Here is a 20,861-nt window from a genome sequence, read left to right on the forward strand (position 1 = left end):
CTTTACCAACTGAGCTATGAGGGAAGCCCTTAATATTTGTTACTATTACCTATAGTAAAATATTCTGTGTATATAAATCAATCAGTAGGGCAAATAAGTTTCTTTCAGATATCAATAATTTTATCTCTTAAATTTGAAGGATTTAGTTAAAGGAAAAATTGGCATACCAAGAATGTTTTGCTTTCTGTCATTGTCAGACAAATGCGGTATGTTATTGTAATTTGAAATTTTGACTTTGAGCTCTGAATTTTCTCTAAAATGATTTTACTTTTAGTTACAACTTTGTGTGTCTCCAGTTAATTTATTTTGAATTGTGGATTTCCAGCTTCAGTTTTTGTTTTTATTTTGGCTATGCTGGGCCTTTGTTGCTGCACATGGGCTTTCTCTAGTTGCAGCGAGCCAGGGCTACTCTAGTTGTGGTGTGCGGGCTTCTCATTGCGGTGGCTTCTCCTGTTGCAGCACGGACTCTAGGGTGACGGGCCTCAGTAGTTGTGGTGCACGGGCTTGGTTGCTCCAAGGCATGTGGATCTTCCTGGACCCCTGGACCAGGAATTGAACCTGTGTCTCCTATGTTGGCAGGTGGATTCTTATCCGCTGGACTAGCAAGGAAGTCCTCTAGCTTCAGTTTTATCATGTGTTTTGTAATAAACTTCACTGCATGTAAACTGAAAAGTCATCATGCCTTTGTTTACATAATGGTACTTGTCTCTCAACTTACATTTTGCTGTGTATTTGAAAAGTATTATTTATTTTCTTTGTAAACTTGTTCAGTTTACTTATTAACCTTAGGTAATAGGTAATTTTCTTTCTGAAAATGTGTAATTGTTATCTTTTTTTTTAACTTTTAGTTAATGGAATTTCTCAGTGACAGTAATGAAGCAGCAGCTGCAGATGTCTTGGAGTTTGTTCGTGAAGCCATTCAGCGCTTTGATAACCTGAGAATGCTTATTGTTGAGAAGATGCTTGAAGTCTTTCATGCTATCAAATCTGTCAAGTAGGTTTAAAATCTGTTCAAATGTAAAGTTAAGTAAGCATTTTACCAATTTCTATCTTTAAGGGTAAGTTGATAAAAAATGTAAGACAGGAGAGCTGTCTTAAAACAGTTAAGACAAAAGGAGACAAAAATGTCAGAAACATGTCACCCCTACTCTCACCCTTAGTGAATATAATCTATCAGCAAAAAAATTTTTGGTAGGTAGGTATGATTTAGATAGGTTTCTCCATTCTCATTTCCTCTAAAGCATCATAAATTCTAAAATGACTAAGAAACGTATTTTTATTTGTTTTGTACGTACCTTGACAAGTGGGTTTATTACAGGGATCCAAGACTAGTTAAAAAAATTCAATCTATGTAATCCACCATATTAACAAGGGAAAGAATCACCCCCACTCCCCACCCCATGCACATACAAGCAAAACTATTAGAGCTAATAAATGAGCTCAAGATTGCAGCTTACAAGATCAGTATAAAATATTAATTGCATTTTATACACTTGCAAGGAATAATCTGATAAGGCAAGTATTTTTAAAAGGTACTATTTTGGGATACCTTTATTATTTTTATTCCCTCTTTATCGTTTACTGAAGTGGAGGATTGAAATGAACAGCCTAAATCTGTAATGTTTCCCTTCAGATAGCCTTTGCTAATGAGAAGAGACTATTGCAGCTGAGTTTAGCTTCATTTAAATCATCTGATGGATTGTAGTAGACTTGCCTTATATCTTCCTGTATAGAAAAGAAGGGAGTACAATGTTGGTTTTATGATATGAAATGTAATGAGATTTATGGAAGTGAGAAAGATTTGTTTCCTTTCTGGAAAAAAAAAATCATGTCAAAGTTTAGCTTTTGGCAGCCATAACCTCTTAGGGTTTCAGTTTCTAGAATTTTTTTTGAATAAATTTAACGAAAATCTTAGGGAAAAGATGACTGAAGGCTTAATTCACCTCAACATTTTTAACTAGAAAATTGTTGCTTGCTTTATTTGAGGTTTTTTTGGTTGTTGTTTTGATACTATGCATTCCTTCCTTTTTCATTGGTCTATTTGGCATCCCTGCCTCTTCAGTGAATTATTTTTTATATAAAAATAATACATACTTTTAATATCAGTAGGTTATAAAATCAAATTTACCTTAAATTCTGTCCGAAATGAAAGACAACACGTTTCTGGGAAACATTTGGGTATTTTATTTTTTAACCTCCTGGGTTTACCAGTTGTAGAATGTTCCTACAAATGGTAAAAACATTTAACTTTCCTTTTAATTCTTGTGACCTCAGGAGAGAATCAAAGAAGCTTAGTGTCTTGTTATATTCTTTATTAACATTTCATCCATAGTCTCTTGGAACTGCAGAATATTTTTTCTTCCTTAAGCTTAAACTCACAAAAAAAGATCACTGCTTCAAGATTTGTTGGCTGAGCCAGTGCTTCATAGCTTGTGTTCTTGCCTTAGGATTTACCGAGGAGCATTGTGGATCCTGGGAGAATACTGTAGTACCAAGGAAGACATTCAGAGTGTGATGACTGAGGTCCGCAGGTCCCTTGGGGAGGTATGTTTTACTTTAATAAATGCTACTTTATGCAGCGATTTTTATTTTAGTAAATCTGACTTTTATGTGGTGATTTACTTTTGTGTTTTTATTTAATAGTGTTTGGGCTAAAGAACATTGAAAAAATTTTAATTACACAGATAATTAAGCCTCTGGTCAGTGGGAAATTAGGGGAGTTGCCCTCCTCTGCATTGAGCCATAACACGTGTTCTTTTATCTGTACTATTTACCATTCTGGGTAAAATTTTATTTGAACAAAAGGTTATATATTTTTAAAAAGGAAAAAGATTATAAAACTCTGCTTAATCCTCTGTGTTATTAAAAAAAAGAATTCTTGTAAGAACAGGGCTGACTTTAGAATACCTATTTATGTACTAAAACGGCAGCATTTCCTCATCTAAACAAGCCCATATAGTAGAATAGAAAGAACAGTACTTGTTAGGAACCTGGATTCCAGTCTTGCTTCTGCCAATAATAACTCTGGGACTTTGGGTATAATTTCCTTAACCTGACTGGACATCAGGTTTTTCCTCTATGTAATAAGGGAGTCGGTAGATAATGATTGACAACTCTTGGAGCTCATAAATTAGATGATAGACTGGTATTAAGAAATAAATACATAGTATCTACTTGGTTTAAAAGAGAGGAAGTTGGGTGACTTCCCTAGCAGTCCAGTGGTTAAGACTCCACACTTCCTATGCAGGGAGTGCAGGTTCGATCCCTGATTGGGGAAACTAAGATCCTATATGCCATGTGGCCAAAAAAAAAATTAAAAGAGGAGGTTGGTAAATCTGACTACATACACAGAAGTCAGATTTATTTCATTTTACGGAAGGATGGGTGCTGGTTTTGATTAGATTTCACGAAAGTGAGGGAGAAGAAGAATAAGGCTTAGTCACTGTCGTAAGCATTTTCCTTTTCAGTAACTTGTATGTAGAGAATTAAGATTTCGGTTTAACAGATTAAGAAATTGAGGCTCAAAGTAGTTTCAATTAATTTGCCCTGAAGGCTCAGACAGTAAAGAATCTGTCTGCACTGTGGAAGACCTGGGTTGGATCCCTGGGTTGGGAAGATCCGCTGCAGAAGGGAGTGGCTACCCCCTTCAGTATTCTTGCCGGGAGAATTCCCTGGACAGAGGAGCCTGGCGGGCTGCATACAGTCCGTGGAGTTGCAGGGAGTTGGGCGTGGCTGAGTGACTAACACATTCAGCACATACCACTAACAGCAGCATCCAACTCCAAAGCGCCCGTCCTCAGTGCTTTATTCTGGGGGGGAAAGAAGATTGGAAGCGGAGTCCCAAGTTCCAAAAACTCCATGGAGGGAATAGTTCTGTAGAGAGCTATAGAAATTATTGAATATTTAAATATGTTTGGCTTCCTACTGATATTTGATGCTTCCGTTTGATTTTTAGATCCCAATTGTAGAGTCAGAGATTAAAAAAGAAGCTGGTGAATTAAAACCTGAAGAAGAAATAACTGTGGGGCCAGTTCAGAAATTGGTTACTGAAATGGGCACCTATGCAACTCAGAGTGCCCTTAGCAGTTCTAGACCAACCAAGAAAGAGGAAGAAAGGTAATTTGCAGCAGCTGTGCCCTGCAAGCTTTTATACTTCTGTGTATAAAACAGTCAGAGGATTTCTTTCTTTTATTAGTTTACTCTTTTGACCCAAATAGAAATCGTCACTATTTAAGGTACTTGGAAGGAAAAGGGTGTTTAAGTTCTTTCTTCCAGAAATTGTGTTAATAGTTTTAATTCTTTGCTCCTAATAAATATTCTCATTGAACTGTGTTCTATTTAAACTAAGATTACTTTACTCACATAGAAAATACTAGGTGGAGGTAACAAATGATATTTGAGTTTTATTTCCAAATAACATTTGGAAAACACATTTTCAAGATTTTGTACTTCTCATTGATGATGAAATAAAATTTTGATGTTTTCCTCCATATTTGCTCTCCAATTATATAGTGAAGATGATGAAAATTTTGATGATGTCTAAAATTTTAATGGTTACTATGTATTAGGCATTGTACTAAATAAATAGCTTGTCTCTGATAGTCTTCGACAGTATGCTGTTGATTAGCCACATTTCATAGAGGAGGAAATTGAGGCTTAAAGAGGTTTGGAACTACCCAAAGGGATGTAATAAATGAATATACACCTTTAACCGTTTTCTCTTTATTTATTTAGCTCCTTTAACATTGCAGATGTGTTAAAGCCATGTATTTTTTTTTTCTTTTTCCTTTTTTATTCTGAGAGGTAAAGAGGGAGCTAGTTGAGATCTTTATCATTGAAGGGTGGCAGCGAGAGTATGAAATAGGCTTCCTTGAGTCATTTATACAGAAGCTGCATGCTGCTTAAGAAGTTGGTGGGTTTCATTTGCCTTGATTCCTTTGCAGACCTCCCCTAAGAGGATTCCTTCTGGATGGAGATTTCTTTGTTGCTGCCTCCCTTGCCACAACTCTGACCAAGATTGCCTTGCGCTATGTGGCTTTGGTTCAGGAGAAGAAAAAGCAAAATGTAAGTTCATTTATTCTACATTTACCTAACATGAATATTGAGTGCCTGCTATATGCATTGAACAATGAGGACCCAAAAGTGAATGAACGCTAAGTTCCTGTCGTTAAAGACCTTATGCTTTAATTGGGGAAATGGACACAGTAATATAATGAAATATATATATATATAATATAATGATTGTAAAATTGACATAGTAATGTAATAACAACACAGTATGATTAGTCCAGTGGAAGTGATACAAGGGTTTATGAAGTTATTTCTGTTTGCTGGGATTAGTCAAAGCCCAGTGAAGGAAATGCCTCTCTCTCCAACATCTTCATCCTGCCAGTCATTGTCTGTTTTATCCTAGAAATGCCTCTTAAATATATTCCCATTTTTGCAGTTCATACCTTCTTCATCGCTTCTGACCATTCTGGCTGTATACTCATTTGTAATAATGTACTGTCATTCTACCCAACCCCTGCTACCATCCTGTATGTTATTGTCCTATATTGTATTTCTGTGTGTCATTTAATCAACCCTGTGATACATTATTATTATTTTTGCTTTAAATAGTCAATTATCTTTTATGTATACATGTACCATTTCTTTCCCTTTTCTTATTTACCTAGTGACCAGACTCAGGTTGGGAAAGGATATACTTAGCAAGTTTTAAGTAGTTGAGAGTTGGAAACAGGACAAAGTTCAAGTACCTTTCTGGGTGGGGTTTTTTTTTTTTTTTCCATTTTTGTTTTGTTTTCATATTTTTCTTCCCGGTAAAATACATGTAACATAAAGTTTAGCATTTAAACTATTTTTAAGTGTGTTGTTCAGTGTCATTAAGTACATTCAAATTGTTTTAGCCATTACCACTATCCCTCTCCAGAACTTCATCATCCCAAATTGAAAATAAGCAGCAAACAATAATCCCATGTTCCCTCCCCTAGTCCGTGGCCACAACCATTCTGCTTTTCTGCCTCTATAAATTTGCCTGTTATACACACCTAGTATAAATGGAATTATGCAATATTTGTCCTTCAGTGACAGGCTTATTTCATTTAGCATATCTTCAAGGTTCATTTGAATGATAGCATTGTCAGAACTTCTTTCTTTTTTCAGGCTGTCTAATATTCTGCTATTACTGTTTATCCATTCATCCATTATAAATAGTCAGTTTTCTTCTAAACATTTTTTAGTAAGAAAAAAGTTATACTTACAGTGCTTTTCATTTTTTGTATACATGCAGATTTCTATCTGATATTTTCTTCCTGCCTGAAGAAATTGATTATTCTTATATTGCTGGTCTGCTGCTGATGAATTCTCTCAGCTTTCATTTGCCTGAGAAATGAAATGTCTTTGCTTTCATTTAAAAAAAAAATCACTTTGTTGTAAAACTGAGTGTTTTTTATTTTATTTTTATTCATATCTTTTTTCACATTGCTAAAATAAGGAGTGATGTAATGAAAATTAATGAGAAGAAAATCAGTCATGGTTAAAGCCTGAAGTACAAATCTTGTTACTATTGTAGTGGAGATAGAAACCTCAAAAGACAGGATTACATTACCAAATATATTAATGAAAACCTTTCCTTCCTCAGAAAGAGTTTATTATGACTTTTATCTGTGAAACACTTTCTCCCTAGTAGTGCTCATTTTGTGTTTTGCCATATTGTAGTTTCATTTAACTTTATAACATGTTCCCTATGCTATTCTAAACCCTTCCTAATCATAATAGTATTTAATAGTTCCATGATAATCCATTAGATTCTTTCATGTAGGCAAACCTCCATATAATAAGACACTTTATTTTTAGATTAGGGATTTTTGAAGGATTTTTAAAAAAAATTTCCATCATATAGCTTTCCTCATAAATCCATAAATAAGATTCAGAGGATCAGGTAAATTATAAGATGTATTATCTTTTTTAATCAATTACTTTTATTTATTTATTTATTTATTTTGAAACGTGCTCATTTATTTATTTATTTATTTATTTATTTTATTTTTATTTTATTTTTTTATTTTTTTCCTAGGGAATTATTATCTTTTTTTTTTTTTTTTTTTTTGTTGGAGGAATTACTTTTATTTATGAGGAGTAACTTACTTTGTAACTCTCTGAGGGCCCTTATGTATTTAGGTCTTGTCTGTTCTTTAAATTATGCTTCTTAAAAGTCTCCAACATTTTATGTCTTGGTTCTGCAAGTTGGGAGAGCATTTGCTGGAATCTGTTTAGGAGAACCAGCTTTCTGGTAACCTACTAGTTCAAGAAATTTGCCACCTTTGGTACAAGGCAGAAGGAAGTTTGGTTGTTCATCACTGTGCTGTCTTGGCTTCCCTTCATATATGCCTTTTCCAACACTCTTCATTTCTTAATGTAGATCTGACTTTCTGGTATCATACACCTTCTGCCTAAATAATTTGCTTTAAGTTTTCTTGTAGTACAGATCTGTTAACAGTTAATTCTTTAGGTTTTTGTTTGTCTGAAAAAGCCCTTATTTCTCCATCAGTTTTGAAAGATATCTTTGTAGGTATAGCATTCTAGGTTGACAGTTTTTTCTTTTAGCACTGTAAAGATGTTGCTTCATTGTTCTCTGGCTTTCAGTACTATCAGGATGTTGCCCTTGTGCCTCTTTGTGGAGTGTGTCCTGTTTTCCTCCAGCTGGTTTTGGATTTTCTACTTATCACTATAATTATAATTTCAGGTTTCAGTCATTTGATTAGCATATGCCTTAATGTGATTTTCTTTATGTTTCCTTTGCTTATGGTTCATTGAGCTTCTTCAATATGTGGTTTTATAGTTTTTATCAAATATGAGAAATTTTTGGTTATTATTTCTTTAGCTACTTTTTTCAGTCTCCCCTTCTCTTTCCTTCTGGAGACCATATCTGGACTCAAAGGATTATTACATTTATTCTTCCCAGGCTTCTGATAATTTTTTCATATATGTATGCTGATCACAATGTGTAGATACATTTACATCACAATGGTGGAAAACAATATGGAAAACCAAAGGACCGGTCTAGATTAAAAGGGGCTAAAGAGAACAATAATCAAATAAAATGCATGAACCTGATCCTGGATTTAAAAAAAAAAAATTCTTGTGACAATTAGGAAGATCTAGTTGAATTTGGAGTGATAGATATATTTGGAAATTGTTACATTTCTTAGGTGAGTTAATGATATTATGATTATCCAGGAAACTGTCCTGAATCAAGAGATGTTTGCTAAAGCATTTATGAAGTCAAGATTCTTTCTTTCATATGTTAAGCCAAAAAAATTGTTATTGTTGTGTTGTTGGTAAGTCAGAAGTCTGACTCTCTGTGACATCATGAACTAACTGTAGACCTCCCAGCTCCTCTGTCTATGGGATTTCCCAGGCTAAAATACTGGAATGGGTTGCCATTTCCTTCTCCAGGGGAACTTCCCAACCCAGAGATTGAATCCACATCTCCTGCATTGCAGGCAGGTTCTTTACCATTGAGCCACCTCAGAAGCCCAAGTCAAAAAAATAAATGTACATATATGGCTAGAAGAAGAATGCAGTTTTGGCAGAATATTAACAATTGGTGAAGTGTATCATTCTTGGGCTCCAAAATCAATGTAGACAGTGACTGCAGCCATGAAATTGGAAAGACACTTGCTCCTGAAGAATAGCTATGACACACCTAGACAGTGTATTAAAAAGCAGAGACATCACTTTGCCAACAAAGTCCATATAGTCAAAGCTATGATTTTCCGGTAGTTGTGTATGGATGTGAAAGTTGAACCATAAAGAAGACTGAGTTGAAGAATTGATGTTTTTGAACTGTGGTGTTGGAGAAGACTCTTGAGAGTCCCTTGGACTGCAAGGAGATCAAACCAGTCCATCCTAAAGGCAGTCAACTCAGAATATTCATTGGAAGGACTGATGTTGAAGCTGAAGCTCCAGTACTTTGACCACCTGATGCGAAGAACAAATTGGAAAAGACCCTGATGCTAGGAAAGATTGAGGCAAGAGGAAAAGGGGGCAACAGAGGATGAGATGGTTGGATGGCATCACTGACTCAATGGACATGAGTGAGCAAACTCAGGGAGATAGTGAAAGACAGGGAAGCCTGGCGTGCTGCAGTTCATGGGGTCACACAGAGTCAGACATGACTTGGAGACTGAACAGTAACAACGAATCATTCTTTTATCTTTCTGAAGTTGGAAAGTATAAGAGAAAATAGTTTAAAGGCCTCTGCTCTCAATCAGCTGAGGGTTAATGAAGGTTTTAGAGGGTGGCAGGAAGAAGGGTGTGAAAAAATAAAATCTAAAATATTCAGATTAAGTGATATTAGGTTTAATTTCTTGGATTTTGAGTTAAAGTGACATTATTGCATTTGAAGAAGCGTGACAGTAAATAAACCATTTCTCTCCTTGTCTAGTCTTTTGTTGCTGAAGCCATGTTGCTCATGGCCACTATCCTACATTTGGGAAAATCCTCTCTTCCTAAGAAGCCAATTACAGACGATGATGTAGATCGAATCTCCTTGTGCCTCAAGGTCTTATCTGAATGTTCACCTTTAATGAATGACATTTTCAATAAGGAATGCAGACAGTCCCTTTCTCACATGTTATCTGCTAAACTTGAAGAAGAAAAATTATCCCAAAAGGTAAGGTTATATATGATAAAGGCATAAAAGTGCTTTGTGTTCTTTGTTGTTGATTTTTCAGTTCTCATGTGTGAGGAGTGTCTATGTTGAAGGCCTCTGAAAGCTATCTTTTTTTCCAAATTAAAGAGTTGGTATATTGTTTTTGCAACACAGAAAGAATCTGAAAAGAGGAATGTGACAGTACAGCCTGATGACCCCATTTCCTTCATGCAACTAACTGCAAAGAATGAAATGAACTGCAAGGAAGATCAGTTTCAGCTGAGTTTGCTGGCAGCAATGGGTAACACGCAGAGAAAAGAAGCCGCAGATCCCCTAGCATCTAAACTTAACAAGGTAACGATATGTCAAATACACCAGTGGATTATTTAAGTTGACTGCCTAAGAAAGTAGTAATCAAGAATGTGTTGGTCCTGCTGTTTATTGTAAAAGAAAAATAACTAGTACGGCATATTTTTTTTGTCCTTACTGTGATTGACAGGTTCATTAAACATGAATTGAAACTCGGTGGAACCTGATACTTTTCTATATGCTAGTACTGTTAGTCCGTGGCTGATTTCATAACTTGTTCCAGTTGTGTGTCAAATTACCGTAAACTAAAACATAGAGCCAAGGGATCCTGAGAGGTTAACTAGAGCTTTTAAAAGGTACAACACTAGCCTCCTTCCCCACACCCTGCCTTCAGTTTCTCCTGTCCCCTGCTACTTTAAACAGTAGTTCCATATAGGATTTCATTAGGAAAATTATTCTGATACCTCTCTTTTCTCAAATATTAAATTTACACATCTATGACCTAGTTTAATCCTTCCTCTGTTGGATAAGTAAACAGTCTCAAATTGATTTTGTTGCCCAAGGTAAGATCAGTGGCAGAATAGGAACTACTAAAACACTTTCTCCCTTAAAATTGATAATTGATATTGACAGTATTACAGTTATAAAATTTTTTCACTGTTTTTTTAAATTGTAAAATTTACATAAAATCAAATTTACGCTCTTAACTTATTTAAAAACATATATATCAGTTGTGATTTGGCTGCGTCAGGTCTTAGTTATGACGCTTGCTTAGTTGCCCTGCAATATAAGAGATCTTAGTTGCCTGACCAGGGATCAGACCTTTATCTCCTGCATTGCAAGGTGAATTCTTGACCACTGGACCACCAGAGAGATCCCCTCCTAACTGTTTTTAAGTGTCCAGTTCGGTGGCATTAAGTGCATTCACATTATTATGTAACCATCAGCACCATCTGTCCCCTGAACTATTTTCATTTTTCAAAACTGAAACTCTATGCCCATGAAACAATATTTCCCCATTCCCGTCTTGCCTCAGCCCTTGGTAGTCACATTCTACTTTTTATCCCAGTAAATTTGACTATGCCAGGTGCCTTATATTAGTGGAATCATACAATTTCATCCTTTTGTGACTGGTTTCTTAGTTCATTTAGCCTAATGTCTTCAAGGTTCATCCATTTTGTAGCATGTGTCAGAATTTCCTTTCCTTTCAAGGCTAAATATATACCACATTTTGTTTATCTATTCATCTGTTGATAGACACTTGGGTTGCTTCCACCTTTTTCATTGTTGTGAGTAATGCTGCCATGAATGTGGATGTTTGGATATCTCTTTGATATCTGCTTTCATTTGTGTTAAACCCAGAAATGGAACTGCTGGATAGTATAGTGATTTTGCTTTAGTTTTTTGAGGACCGCTGTACTTTTTACATAGCAGCTGCACTGTTTTACATTCCAACCTTCAATGCAGAAGGGATTCTGATTTCTCCATAGTCTTGCCAACACTTATTTTTCATTTCCATTATAGTAACCATCCTAATGGATATGAAGTGACATCTTGTTTTGGTTTTGATTTGCATTTCCCTAGTGATTAGTGATGTTGGGTATAATGTCTACTCAGGTCCTTTGCAAGTGATTTTAATCTGGTCAGTTGTTTTCTTTATGTTGAGTTGTAGGATTTCTTTATGTATTCTGGATACAAGTGCCTTATCAGATGTATGATTTGCAAAATAGTTTCTTCCATTCTGTGGGTTGCCTTTTCACTGTGTTAGTAATGTTCTTTGATGCACAAAAGTTTGTGATTTTTGATGTAGTCTACTTTACCTATTTTTTTTTCTTTTTCTGCCTATGTTTTTGGTGATTATTACATTTTAAAAATATTATATATACTCTGGATTTTTCTTTCTTTTTTTTTTTTTTTTTTTGTGGAGTCGCAAAGAGTCAAACATGACTGAACATTGAACTGAACTGGGTGTTTTTTTAAAAGTTTTGGTGGGGGTCCATCTAAAAATTCATCTTCATGGAATTACAAGAATTTCTTGCTTCTAATTATTTTTCCCGAGTTTGAGTAACAACCAGTAAGTGTATGTCCTGAGGGATTTAACTGAAAATCTGTTCATATCTACTCAGTTCCTAAGTTGGGATAATGTTTAATGTATTTGCTGAACATATTTAACATGGTAGTGTGTAAGCTTCAATTACTATGTCTAAATTATAAAACAATTTTATTATACCCATTTTGAATGACTGGCTTAATCTAAGTACATCTGTTAATGACCTAACATTTCTAGTCATTTGGCTAGGATATATTTGATTGTCTCAGTCATTTGATTATTTTTGTTTGACAGGTTACCCAGTTGACAGGTTTCTCAGACCCTGTGTATGCAGAAGCCTATGTTCATGTCAACCAGTATGATATCGTCCTGGATGTACTTGTTGTGAACCAAACCAGTGACACCTTGCAGAACTGCACGTTAGAGTTAGCTACTCTGGGTAAGGAAATTTACCATAAAAGGAAAATTTTATTATATGGTAAATCTTTATGACAGGTTTTAAGAGAAAGTGTACAAGTTTTAGTATAAGAATTCTCTTGAGCCCTTTGTGATATTTTGAATCAAGTCTTTGTTTCTGAGCCTCTGTGATACTTTCTTATGCTTATGTTCTTTGGTACTCCTGTATAGGTTTATTCAATGAACTTGATCTAACATATGTCAATTTTTTTTATATACATAAGAACTATTAAATATACATAAATATATATATAAGAAATATTACAGATTTACCAGGTAGCTTAGTTAATTTCAATTGCATTAGTGCAGAACAAGGTATTTTCTGAGTTCATAACTAAATACATACCCCATGTGTGGCCAAAGTAATACATTATCACATTTAGCAATATGAGTTTTTTTTTCTTCTTAATAAAGACACATGAATTAGACTTTCTCTGATCATTTACACATCTGGCTTTGAGGTTGGAAAATACAAATTGTATGCAGGAACAGTGCACTTTCCCTACAAAATTCTGTATGACTTAAGCAAGAGTTAAGAGACTTTAAGAAATCAAGGGAGAACATAGTTCTGCCCTGTCTTCCTCAGCATAGCTTGAGGCCTACATAAAGAACTAATTCTTTCTTCAGGTTGTTTCATCTTTCTTTGTAATGGAGTGTATAGTTTAAGACTTTAGCTTTTTGAAAAGTTTCTATCCATTCACTGAAATAAAATGGTATGCCCAAAATACCACCACCCCCTCACACACACACACACATAAATGAGTTTAAATATAGGATTATTCTGAGAAGCCTATTAACCTTTGAAAAGAAACTGTGCATATTGATGTAAATAATAGTGTTAAATGATTTTTTTTGTCCTCATATTTGAATCATAATCCTTCTTTTATTCCTTGTTTTGCTAGAAACTATTGAGCTGTATTTTAAGGTTTTATGTTTGGAGAGGTTACTATGTATGTCTTTTTAGCCACGTCTAAATTTTTTTTCAGGGGACTTGAAACTTGTGGAAAAGCCATCTCCTTTGACTCTTGCTCCTCATGATTTTGCAAATATCAAAGCTAATGTCAAAGTAGCATCAACAGAAAATGGAATAATTTTTGGTAATATAGGTAAGGAATTGTTTTATAGCCTGTGATGTTTGGATGTTTTTATTAGAGAATTTCTGTAATGATCTAGCTGTGTGACATTTCTTGAGGACAGGACTTGAATCCATTCATTATTGATTTATGGGGCATCTGCTGTGCTATTCAGGGTTGTACTATGTTCTGGATGTACAGAAATGAGAGTCACTGTCCTCAAACTGTTAAGCAAGAGGAGAAGAATAAGTAATATAAAGTTACAATACAGTATGCTGACAGCTAGTTTATATACTATGTTTTTTGGGATCATAGTGGGGAAATGCTAACTATGGAAGGCTTTATAACGGAGGAAGGAATGTTATCAGCCGTTGAACTAAGTGCACAGGTGTTTGTTGCCAGGCCGCCTAGGGATTAGCTTGCACAAAGGTATTTAGTCAATAAGCTCTCTTTTTTTAAAAAACAGTTTCTGTGGTAGGAACAAAAAAAATCTCTGTCCTCAGATAGCTTCTAGTTGAGTAAGGGAAAACAAATACATGAAATAGATAATGTGCAGTACAGAATGTTAAGTACTGTGACAGAAGCCTGTGCTGGGTGAAGTGGAAGTCTGTGCAGAGGTTCGGTTATTTCTCGCAGAGTGGTGGGGGGTTGGGAGGAAAGGCTTTGTGGAGGAGCTGAAGCTCAAGTGGGGTTTTGAAAGATCAGTAAGTGATCTACAGACAGAGATTCAGTTGAATCAAATGCAAGTAGTTTGATATACCTGGAGTTGAGAGTGGGCTAGAGCCTGATGGTAGAAGAGAGCGAGGTTGAGAAGGTCAGTGGCAGCTGTACTGTACTTGTCATGCTAAGACTTTCAGACTTGATCCTGGATATAAAGAGGAGCCATTGAGGAATTATTGGTGAATCACATGATTAAATATTTCTGTGGCCGCACTAAAGAAGACTGATTGGAAGAGGCAGGAAGGTTAGCTGGTAGACTTGCAGTAGCCCAGGTGAGAGATGACGGAGAGTTTGAACCAGCACAGTAATGGCCAGGATGAAGAGAAGGGCTGGATATAATAGATATTAAGGGGGTAGAATGTCCAGGACATGGTTACTGATTGAACAGTAAGTGGCTAGAGCAGCCCTCAGATTTCCTCCTTGGGTGTGTTGGGTTGGTGTTTATGTTAATCACTGAAATGGAACACAGGAGAGAAGGACAGATTTGAGAGATATAATAAATTAAAGGGTCTTTAAGTTACTGAAGGGTAGTTCGAGATGAGCCTGGAACTTGAACAGATCTAAAGTAGAGATAAATATTTGTTTTTAAACCATAGAAATGGAAGAAATTACCTAAAGAGGGCATAAAGAGCTAGAGAGGGGAGATTTGAAAACTGAATCCAAGAGAACAAGAATATTAAAAGCTGTGCAGAGTTTTTTTATCCAGAACAGTATTAAAAGAAGGAGAAGCCTGTAAAGGAAGTGTGGTTAGAGAAGTAAGGAAAAATCTTGAAGACATGTCCAAAGCTGCAGAAGATCTACAAGAAGGGTCCTTTAGATTGACTGTCAGTGATACTAAAACATTGCTTATGGTATGTCTTGGGTAATGGTGGTAGGTTCAGGGCTTCATTGGACTTGGAGAAATAGAGATAGTGTAGATCACTCTGAGTGTAGGACCTTGGTTTTGATAAGATTGAGAGGGCAGTAGCCAGAAAAGAAGTAAAGCATGAGGGAAGATTTTTTTGAAGATGCAAGAGCCTTGACTATGTTCATAAACTCTAATGGAAGAAAGTCAGTATGAAGGTAAAGACATTAAGAGTGAAAGAGGTGATGGCTGATGGAGTGAGGTCCTAAACCAAAGCAGGCATCACGGATGGCAGCAAGTATTAACCTTGAAGAGAAGAGGCAGCAAAAGTGAGGCGGTGAAAGTTGATAAGTTGATTCAGAGAAAAATACATTTATTTTTAGACATGGGGCTGAAAATTAAAGGAACTTACTCTTGGTAAGCTTAGTTTTCTCTAAAAGTAGATAGCGTGGGGGAATGTCAAGAGGAGAGACTAAAAGGAGGAAAGGTAGGCTCCAGTCAGATGATGACTTTCTACAATGGAAGAAACATTTATAGTATCAAACAGTATTGTGTCATTAAGTACTATAGCTCAGCAATATTCATCCAGAAATGTTTGTTAGGCACCTGTTAATAGTGTGGGAACACTATTATCTATATATCTTTCCACGGTGTCTATAACACATTGCAACTGCTATGCAAGCACTCATTGACTTTGAATCCTGGCCTCTACCACTTAACCAGTGTTGTGACCTAGCAACTTAACTTTTCTGTTTTTGTTTCTCTATAAGATGGAAAGTAATAATATTGTAACATAGGATTGATGGGAATATTAAATAGGTAATTAATTTGTAAAATATATAGAATAGAGCCCAGTATATAGTAAGCAAAACTATTTGCTAGTATCATAGTTGTTATTTAGAAATATGAAAACTTTTAAATTAAAATTTGCCTTTGGTGGTGATTGGGAATCTTTTTAAATTGCAGTTTATGATGTCTCTGGAGCAGCAAGTGACAGAAATTGTGTGGTCCTCAGTGATATTCACATTGACATCATGGACTATATACAGCCTGCAACTTGCACTGATGCCGAATTCCGTCAGATGTGGGCTGAATTTGAATGGGAAAACAAAGTTAGTCCTTAGACGATTTTCTTAAACTCCTTTTTTTTTTTGGCTAGTGTTGAGGGATTCTTTGATAAAATTAATCCCAGATGTGAAAAGCAAAGTCTTTCAGTATCTGTGCTTACAAATTAGCCTTAACTGGAAAGCATGCAAGTGGTTTGGTTAAGTTACTGTTGTAAATTGGTGAGAGTAACAGTTCTATAATTAATCTAATTGTTCAAGACATTATAAACAATGTTCCATCCTTTGTGTATATGAATAGAAACTTACCATTGAATAAGTATCCAATAGAAGCTTTGCAAAGTCAGTGGCTTGCTAGTGAACTTTGTTCCTGTGAGCTTTGATTTTTATTGGAACTATTTTATATACAACATGTTGATTGTCTGTGAAGTTATCTGTACTCGAAAGTTCTGATACCAGCCTACAGTTTGTTAGATTTTGTAGATGTCATTTACTTTTCATTGTCCACCCTTTCCCCTTAAGTACTTGGAAGGAGGTTTTAATATGACACATAAGTGATTGTTTTATCAGCCCCAAGATAAGAAATTCACAACTTTCTCTCTGTTAAAAGTATAATCTCTTGACTTTTTTTCTCTTCCTCTGTACAGGTGACAGTTAACACAAATATAGTTGATTTAAACGACTATTTACAGCACATACTAAAGTCAACCAACATGAAATGCCTCACTCCAGAGAAGGTAAGATTTGCCTGGGTACTTCTTAAATTTGATACAGAGTAATGGTAGATTCTTGGCTTTCTTGCGTTTCCTCTAGTATATTGTGTTTTTACTTAGCCTGAGAAAAGCAGTGTCATTCTGGACTAGTTAGAGAAAACTATCCCGTAGAATGTGTGAACCTGCTTACTGCTTTCTGCTGAGACAGGAGCAGTGTCTGCTTGTCCCTCGAGCAGTGACCCAACTAAATAGTCAGGTTGGCTTTTCTTTTCAGTCTTCTTCATTTCAACTGAAGACTTGCTCCACAGTGTACTAGAGAGAAAGTGTCCTTGACCTCTTCTGTTGATTCTGATTGTGGGTCAGAATATGTCTGACCAAGTATGGAATTGTTAATATACTCTGATTTTCTGCTATATTTGTGTATGTATGAAAAAAAGACTAGAGAGAAAGACCAAAAACTGAAGCTGAGAATGTAAGGAAGTTTTCTTTATATAATTTCTGCTAATGTTGTGGTACTTATTTAATCAGTGAAAGAATACTGCCAGACCGAATCAAGTAGGCTTTAATTCATGTTAGTCTATTCAACAGATACTGAGTCTGATAAATATTATATGCCCCATACTCTGTGAGCTGCTGGATATACAATAATGGAGAAAATAAAAATAGTCTTTCTTCATAGCGCTTAAGGTCTGGTGTAGGAGGCAGTCAGACAACTCTAAACAAAGAAAATATAGAAATGCAAATTAGGATAAGTGCTATTTCTTTAAGATCAGGTTATCGAGATACAGACACAGTAAAGCTCACGCATTTTACACATGTAGTTCTGTGAGTATCAACAAGTTCATACAGTCATGTATGAATAAGTGGTGAATAAGCTGCTTTAAGTGGTGATAATTTACCTATGCTGTTTAGTCTTGCTTATGTGTAGTTCTCTAGTATTGAATTTATCACAAATTTCTTGCAGGCACTTTCTGGTTACTGTGGCTTTATGGCAGCCAACCTCTATGCTCGTTCCATATTTGGAGAAGATGCACTTGCAAATGTTAGCATTGAGAAGCCAATACAACAGGGACCAGAGGCCCCTGTTACTGGCCACATAAGAATTCGCGCAAAGAGTCAGGTAACGGTTGCTTTTTTAAGATGGTCTCTGAACTGAGTAAAGAGAAAGGATCTGTGTCTCTCTCATTCTGTGTACAGTATGCTCCGGCACACTGCTGTTTTCTGCATTGCTCGTGCTCAGCTGTGGCTGACTCCTTGCAACCCCAAGGACTGCAGCCTGCCAGGCTCCTCTGTCCATGTGATTTTCCAGGCAAGAATACTGGAGTGAGTTGCCATTCCCTTCTCCGGGGGTCTTCCCGACCCAAATATTGAACCCATGTTTCCTGCATTGGCAGGTGGATTCTTTACCACTGAGCTACCTGGGATGCCAACCGTCTTATGTAAAGTCCATTTAAATGTACCAATTTTATATACTTTCATCTCAATTCTGTAAATTTTTATGCATTTAACCTTTGTTTTCATTTAGGATCCAATCAATCCAATCAACAAGCTTGGTCTTAGAGGAGGAGTTTTAGAAGTTTTCTTTTTTTTTTTTCCCCTGTCCATTTTACTGACCTTTGTATAAAAAATTCTGGCATCTCCAGAGTGAGGTTGAGCTGAGGAGTTCAGCCCCTTTGGTCTAGCTGTTGCCCCAGTAATTACTGATCAAATATCTCAGTGCAAATTTTTGTAGCCTCTTAAATGCATATTTTAAAACTGGGTAAATAGAACAGACATGTTTGGCTATTAATGTTGGGGACCAGTAGGGGGTCCCTTTTGGCCCGTTTAACCTTAGGTAGTATAGTAATATCAAATCTTGTTTTAATCGCATAAATGCCCATTTTATTTATCCCATTTTAAATAACCATCTATTGATTTCTTTATTCTTGTGAAATAACTCCTTCTAAAAAAAAATTCTCCCTTGTTGGAAATTATAGCCAGTCTTTCCTTACAGACTTGTACTGTTGACATTAGATGCATATATATATATGTGTATGTATACAATTTTTAGATTTATAATATATATTATTTTATATTATAATGATATAATTATATATTAAGTTTATATTTATAACTATATTATTTTATATCTATAATACATACTATTTTAATATTTCCAATAATATATATAGTATATATGCATCTAATGCAACCTCACTCTGGCTCAGATGGTAAAGAATCCATCTGCAATGCAGGAGACCTGGGTTTGATCCCTGGGTCAGGAAAATTCCCTAGAGGAGGGCATGGCAGCCCACTCCAATATTCTTGCCTGGAGCATCCCCATGGACAGAAGAGCCTGCTGGGCCACAATCCATGGGGTCGCAAAGAGTCAAACACAACTGAGCGACTAAGAACACACGCGTATTTATAATAATCATACTTGGTAAAGAATCCACCTGCAATGCAGGAAACCCTGGTTCGATTCCTGGGTCAGGAAGATCCGCTGGAGAAGGGATAGGCTACCCACTTCAGTATTCTTGGGCTTCCCTGGTGGCTCAGCTGGTAAAGAAGCTGCCTGCAAGGCAGGAGACCTAGATTTGACCCCTGGATTGGGAAGATCCCCTGGAGAAGGGAAAGGCTACCCACTCCCATATTCTGACCTGGAGAATTCCATGGACTGTATAGTCCATGGGGTCACAAAGAGTCAGACATGACTGAGCAACTTTCACTTTCCCTTTTCACTCTTGAAATAGAACTCCTTCCTTTAATAAATGGCCCACCTTCTGGGTCTGTCATTCTGGTTTATTTGCAATCGGATTAACTACTGTGGGGTATTTGTGAATATATTCTTTAGTTTTTTGAAATCTAATGACTCTTTTTAAATCTAGCACTACAAGTACTTAACTAAGTAAAGTTTTGTTGAGTCTGTTTTGTACATCTTAGTTTCAGTGTTGATGTGGTATCATTGAATGGGGGCTTGGTAAGATGGAATAACCTACTGATTACACATAGTTTTAATAATTTTGTATCATTCTTTCTTACAGGGAATGGCCTTAAGTCTTGGAGATAAAATCAACTTGTCTCAGAAGAAAAATAGTATATAAGAATAAACAAAAAAGTCTTTGCAGCTTTACAGTTAAAATTTAGGTATGGGCTTACTGGACTCCAACATCTTTTGTACTCTTTTTGTGCTTTTGTGTTATATAGACTCTGAGTTCATGCTGAATGCATTCCAGCCAATAATTTATAGCCTTTCCCTTAAATCAAGATTGATTTTAAAATTATAGTTTGTCTTTTGTCTTAACAATTTTGAATGCTGTCCTCAAAGTATATAATATTTCTCACATGTATCAAGACCATTTTCACAGTACAATAAACAGATCTATTCCTAAGTCTTTTGTTGTTTTATGAATAAATGTGTAATTATATAATTTTAGTTATGTAACAATGAATTTCTTTTAGTTGCATTATAGATTTCTATTATAAATTTAAATTGCTGTTTGAGTTGAGAATTTATGAGCTTTATTAAGATAATTTAAAGATACAGTGATATGAAATGAGATAGGCCTTGATTTACTTGATTAATGGTTACTGATTTAATATTCTGACATCAGTGTATCTAAAAATGCCTCATCGTGTTCTAAAGGGCTTTTCTCTGAAATTTAGGTCCTAGAAGAAAGTATCAAATACCTTGAGAAAACAGATCCATCTTCATTTTAATTAATTTTTATTGGCGTATAATTGATTTACAATGTTGTGTTAGTTTCTGCTATACAACAAAGTGAATCAGCTGTATGTATGCATATATCCCCTTTTTCTTAAGATTTCCTTCCCATTTAAGTCAGCGCAGAGCATTGAATAGTTTCCTGTGCTATACAGTGGGTACTCATTAGTTGTCTATTTTATACATAGTAGTCTATGTATACATATTCCAGTCTCTCCATACTCCCACTCCCCTCTTCTCCCTTGATATCCATATGTTTGTTCTTAAATCTTTG

At 35.7% G+C, this 20,861-nt stretch overlaps 1 protein-coding gene across 2 annotated transcripts in view; it reads left to right on the plus strand.

Moving 5' to 3' along the window:
• Window positions 1-20,255, plus strand: part of COPB1 (COPI coat complex subunit beta 1) — a 35,375-nt gene extending 15,120 nt beyond the window's left edge. For both annotated transcript variants that reach the window (XM_043902518.1, XM_043902523.1), the window contains exons 11-22: window positions 849-994; window positions 2,448-2,544; window positions 3,956-4,116; window positions 4,944-5,064; window positions 9,449-9,676; window positions 9,830-10,009; window positions 12,309-12,453; window positions 13,457-13,576; window positions 16,074-16,219; window positions 16,819-16,908; window positions 17,849-18,004; window positions 19,908-20,255. In XM_043902518.1, coding sequence (XP_043758453.1) covers window positions 849-994; window positions 2,448-2,544; window positions 3,956-4,116; window positions 4,944-5,064; window positions 9,449-9,676; window positions 9,830-10,009; window positions 12,309-12,453; window positions 13,457-13,576; window positions 16,074-16,219; window positions 16,819-16,908; window positions 17,849-18,004; window positions 19,908-19,967 — 1,650 coding nt within the window. In that variant the 3' untranslated portion in view covers window positions 19,968-20,255. The remainder of the gene's footprint in view (window positions 1-848; window positions 995-2,447; window positions 2,545-3,955; window positions 4,117-4,943; window positions 5,065-9,448; window positions 9,677-9,829; window positions 10,010-12,308; window positions 12,454-13,456; window positions 13,577-16,073; window positions 16,220-16,818; window positions 16,909-17,848; window positions 18,005-19,907) is intronic.
• Window positions 20,256-20,861: the final 606 nt, after the last annotated feature.

This window comes from Cervus elaphus, chromosome 1, assembly GCF_910594005.1.
Source record: "Cervus elaphus chromosome 1, mCerEla1.1, whole genome shotgun sequence".
Classification (NCBI taxonomy): domain Eukaryota; kingdom Metazoa; phylum Chordata; class Mammalia; order Artiodactyla; family Cervidae; genus Cervus; species Cervus elaphus.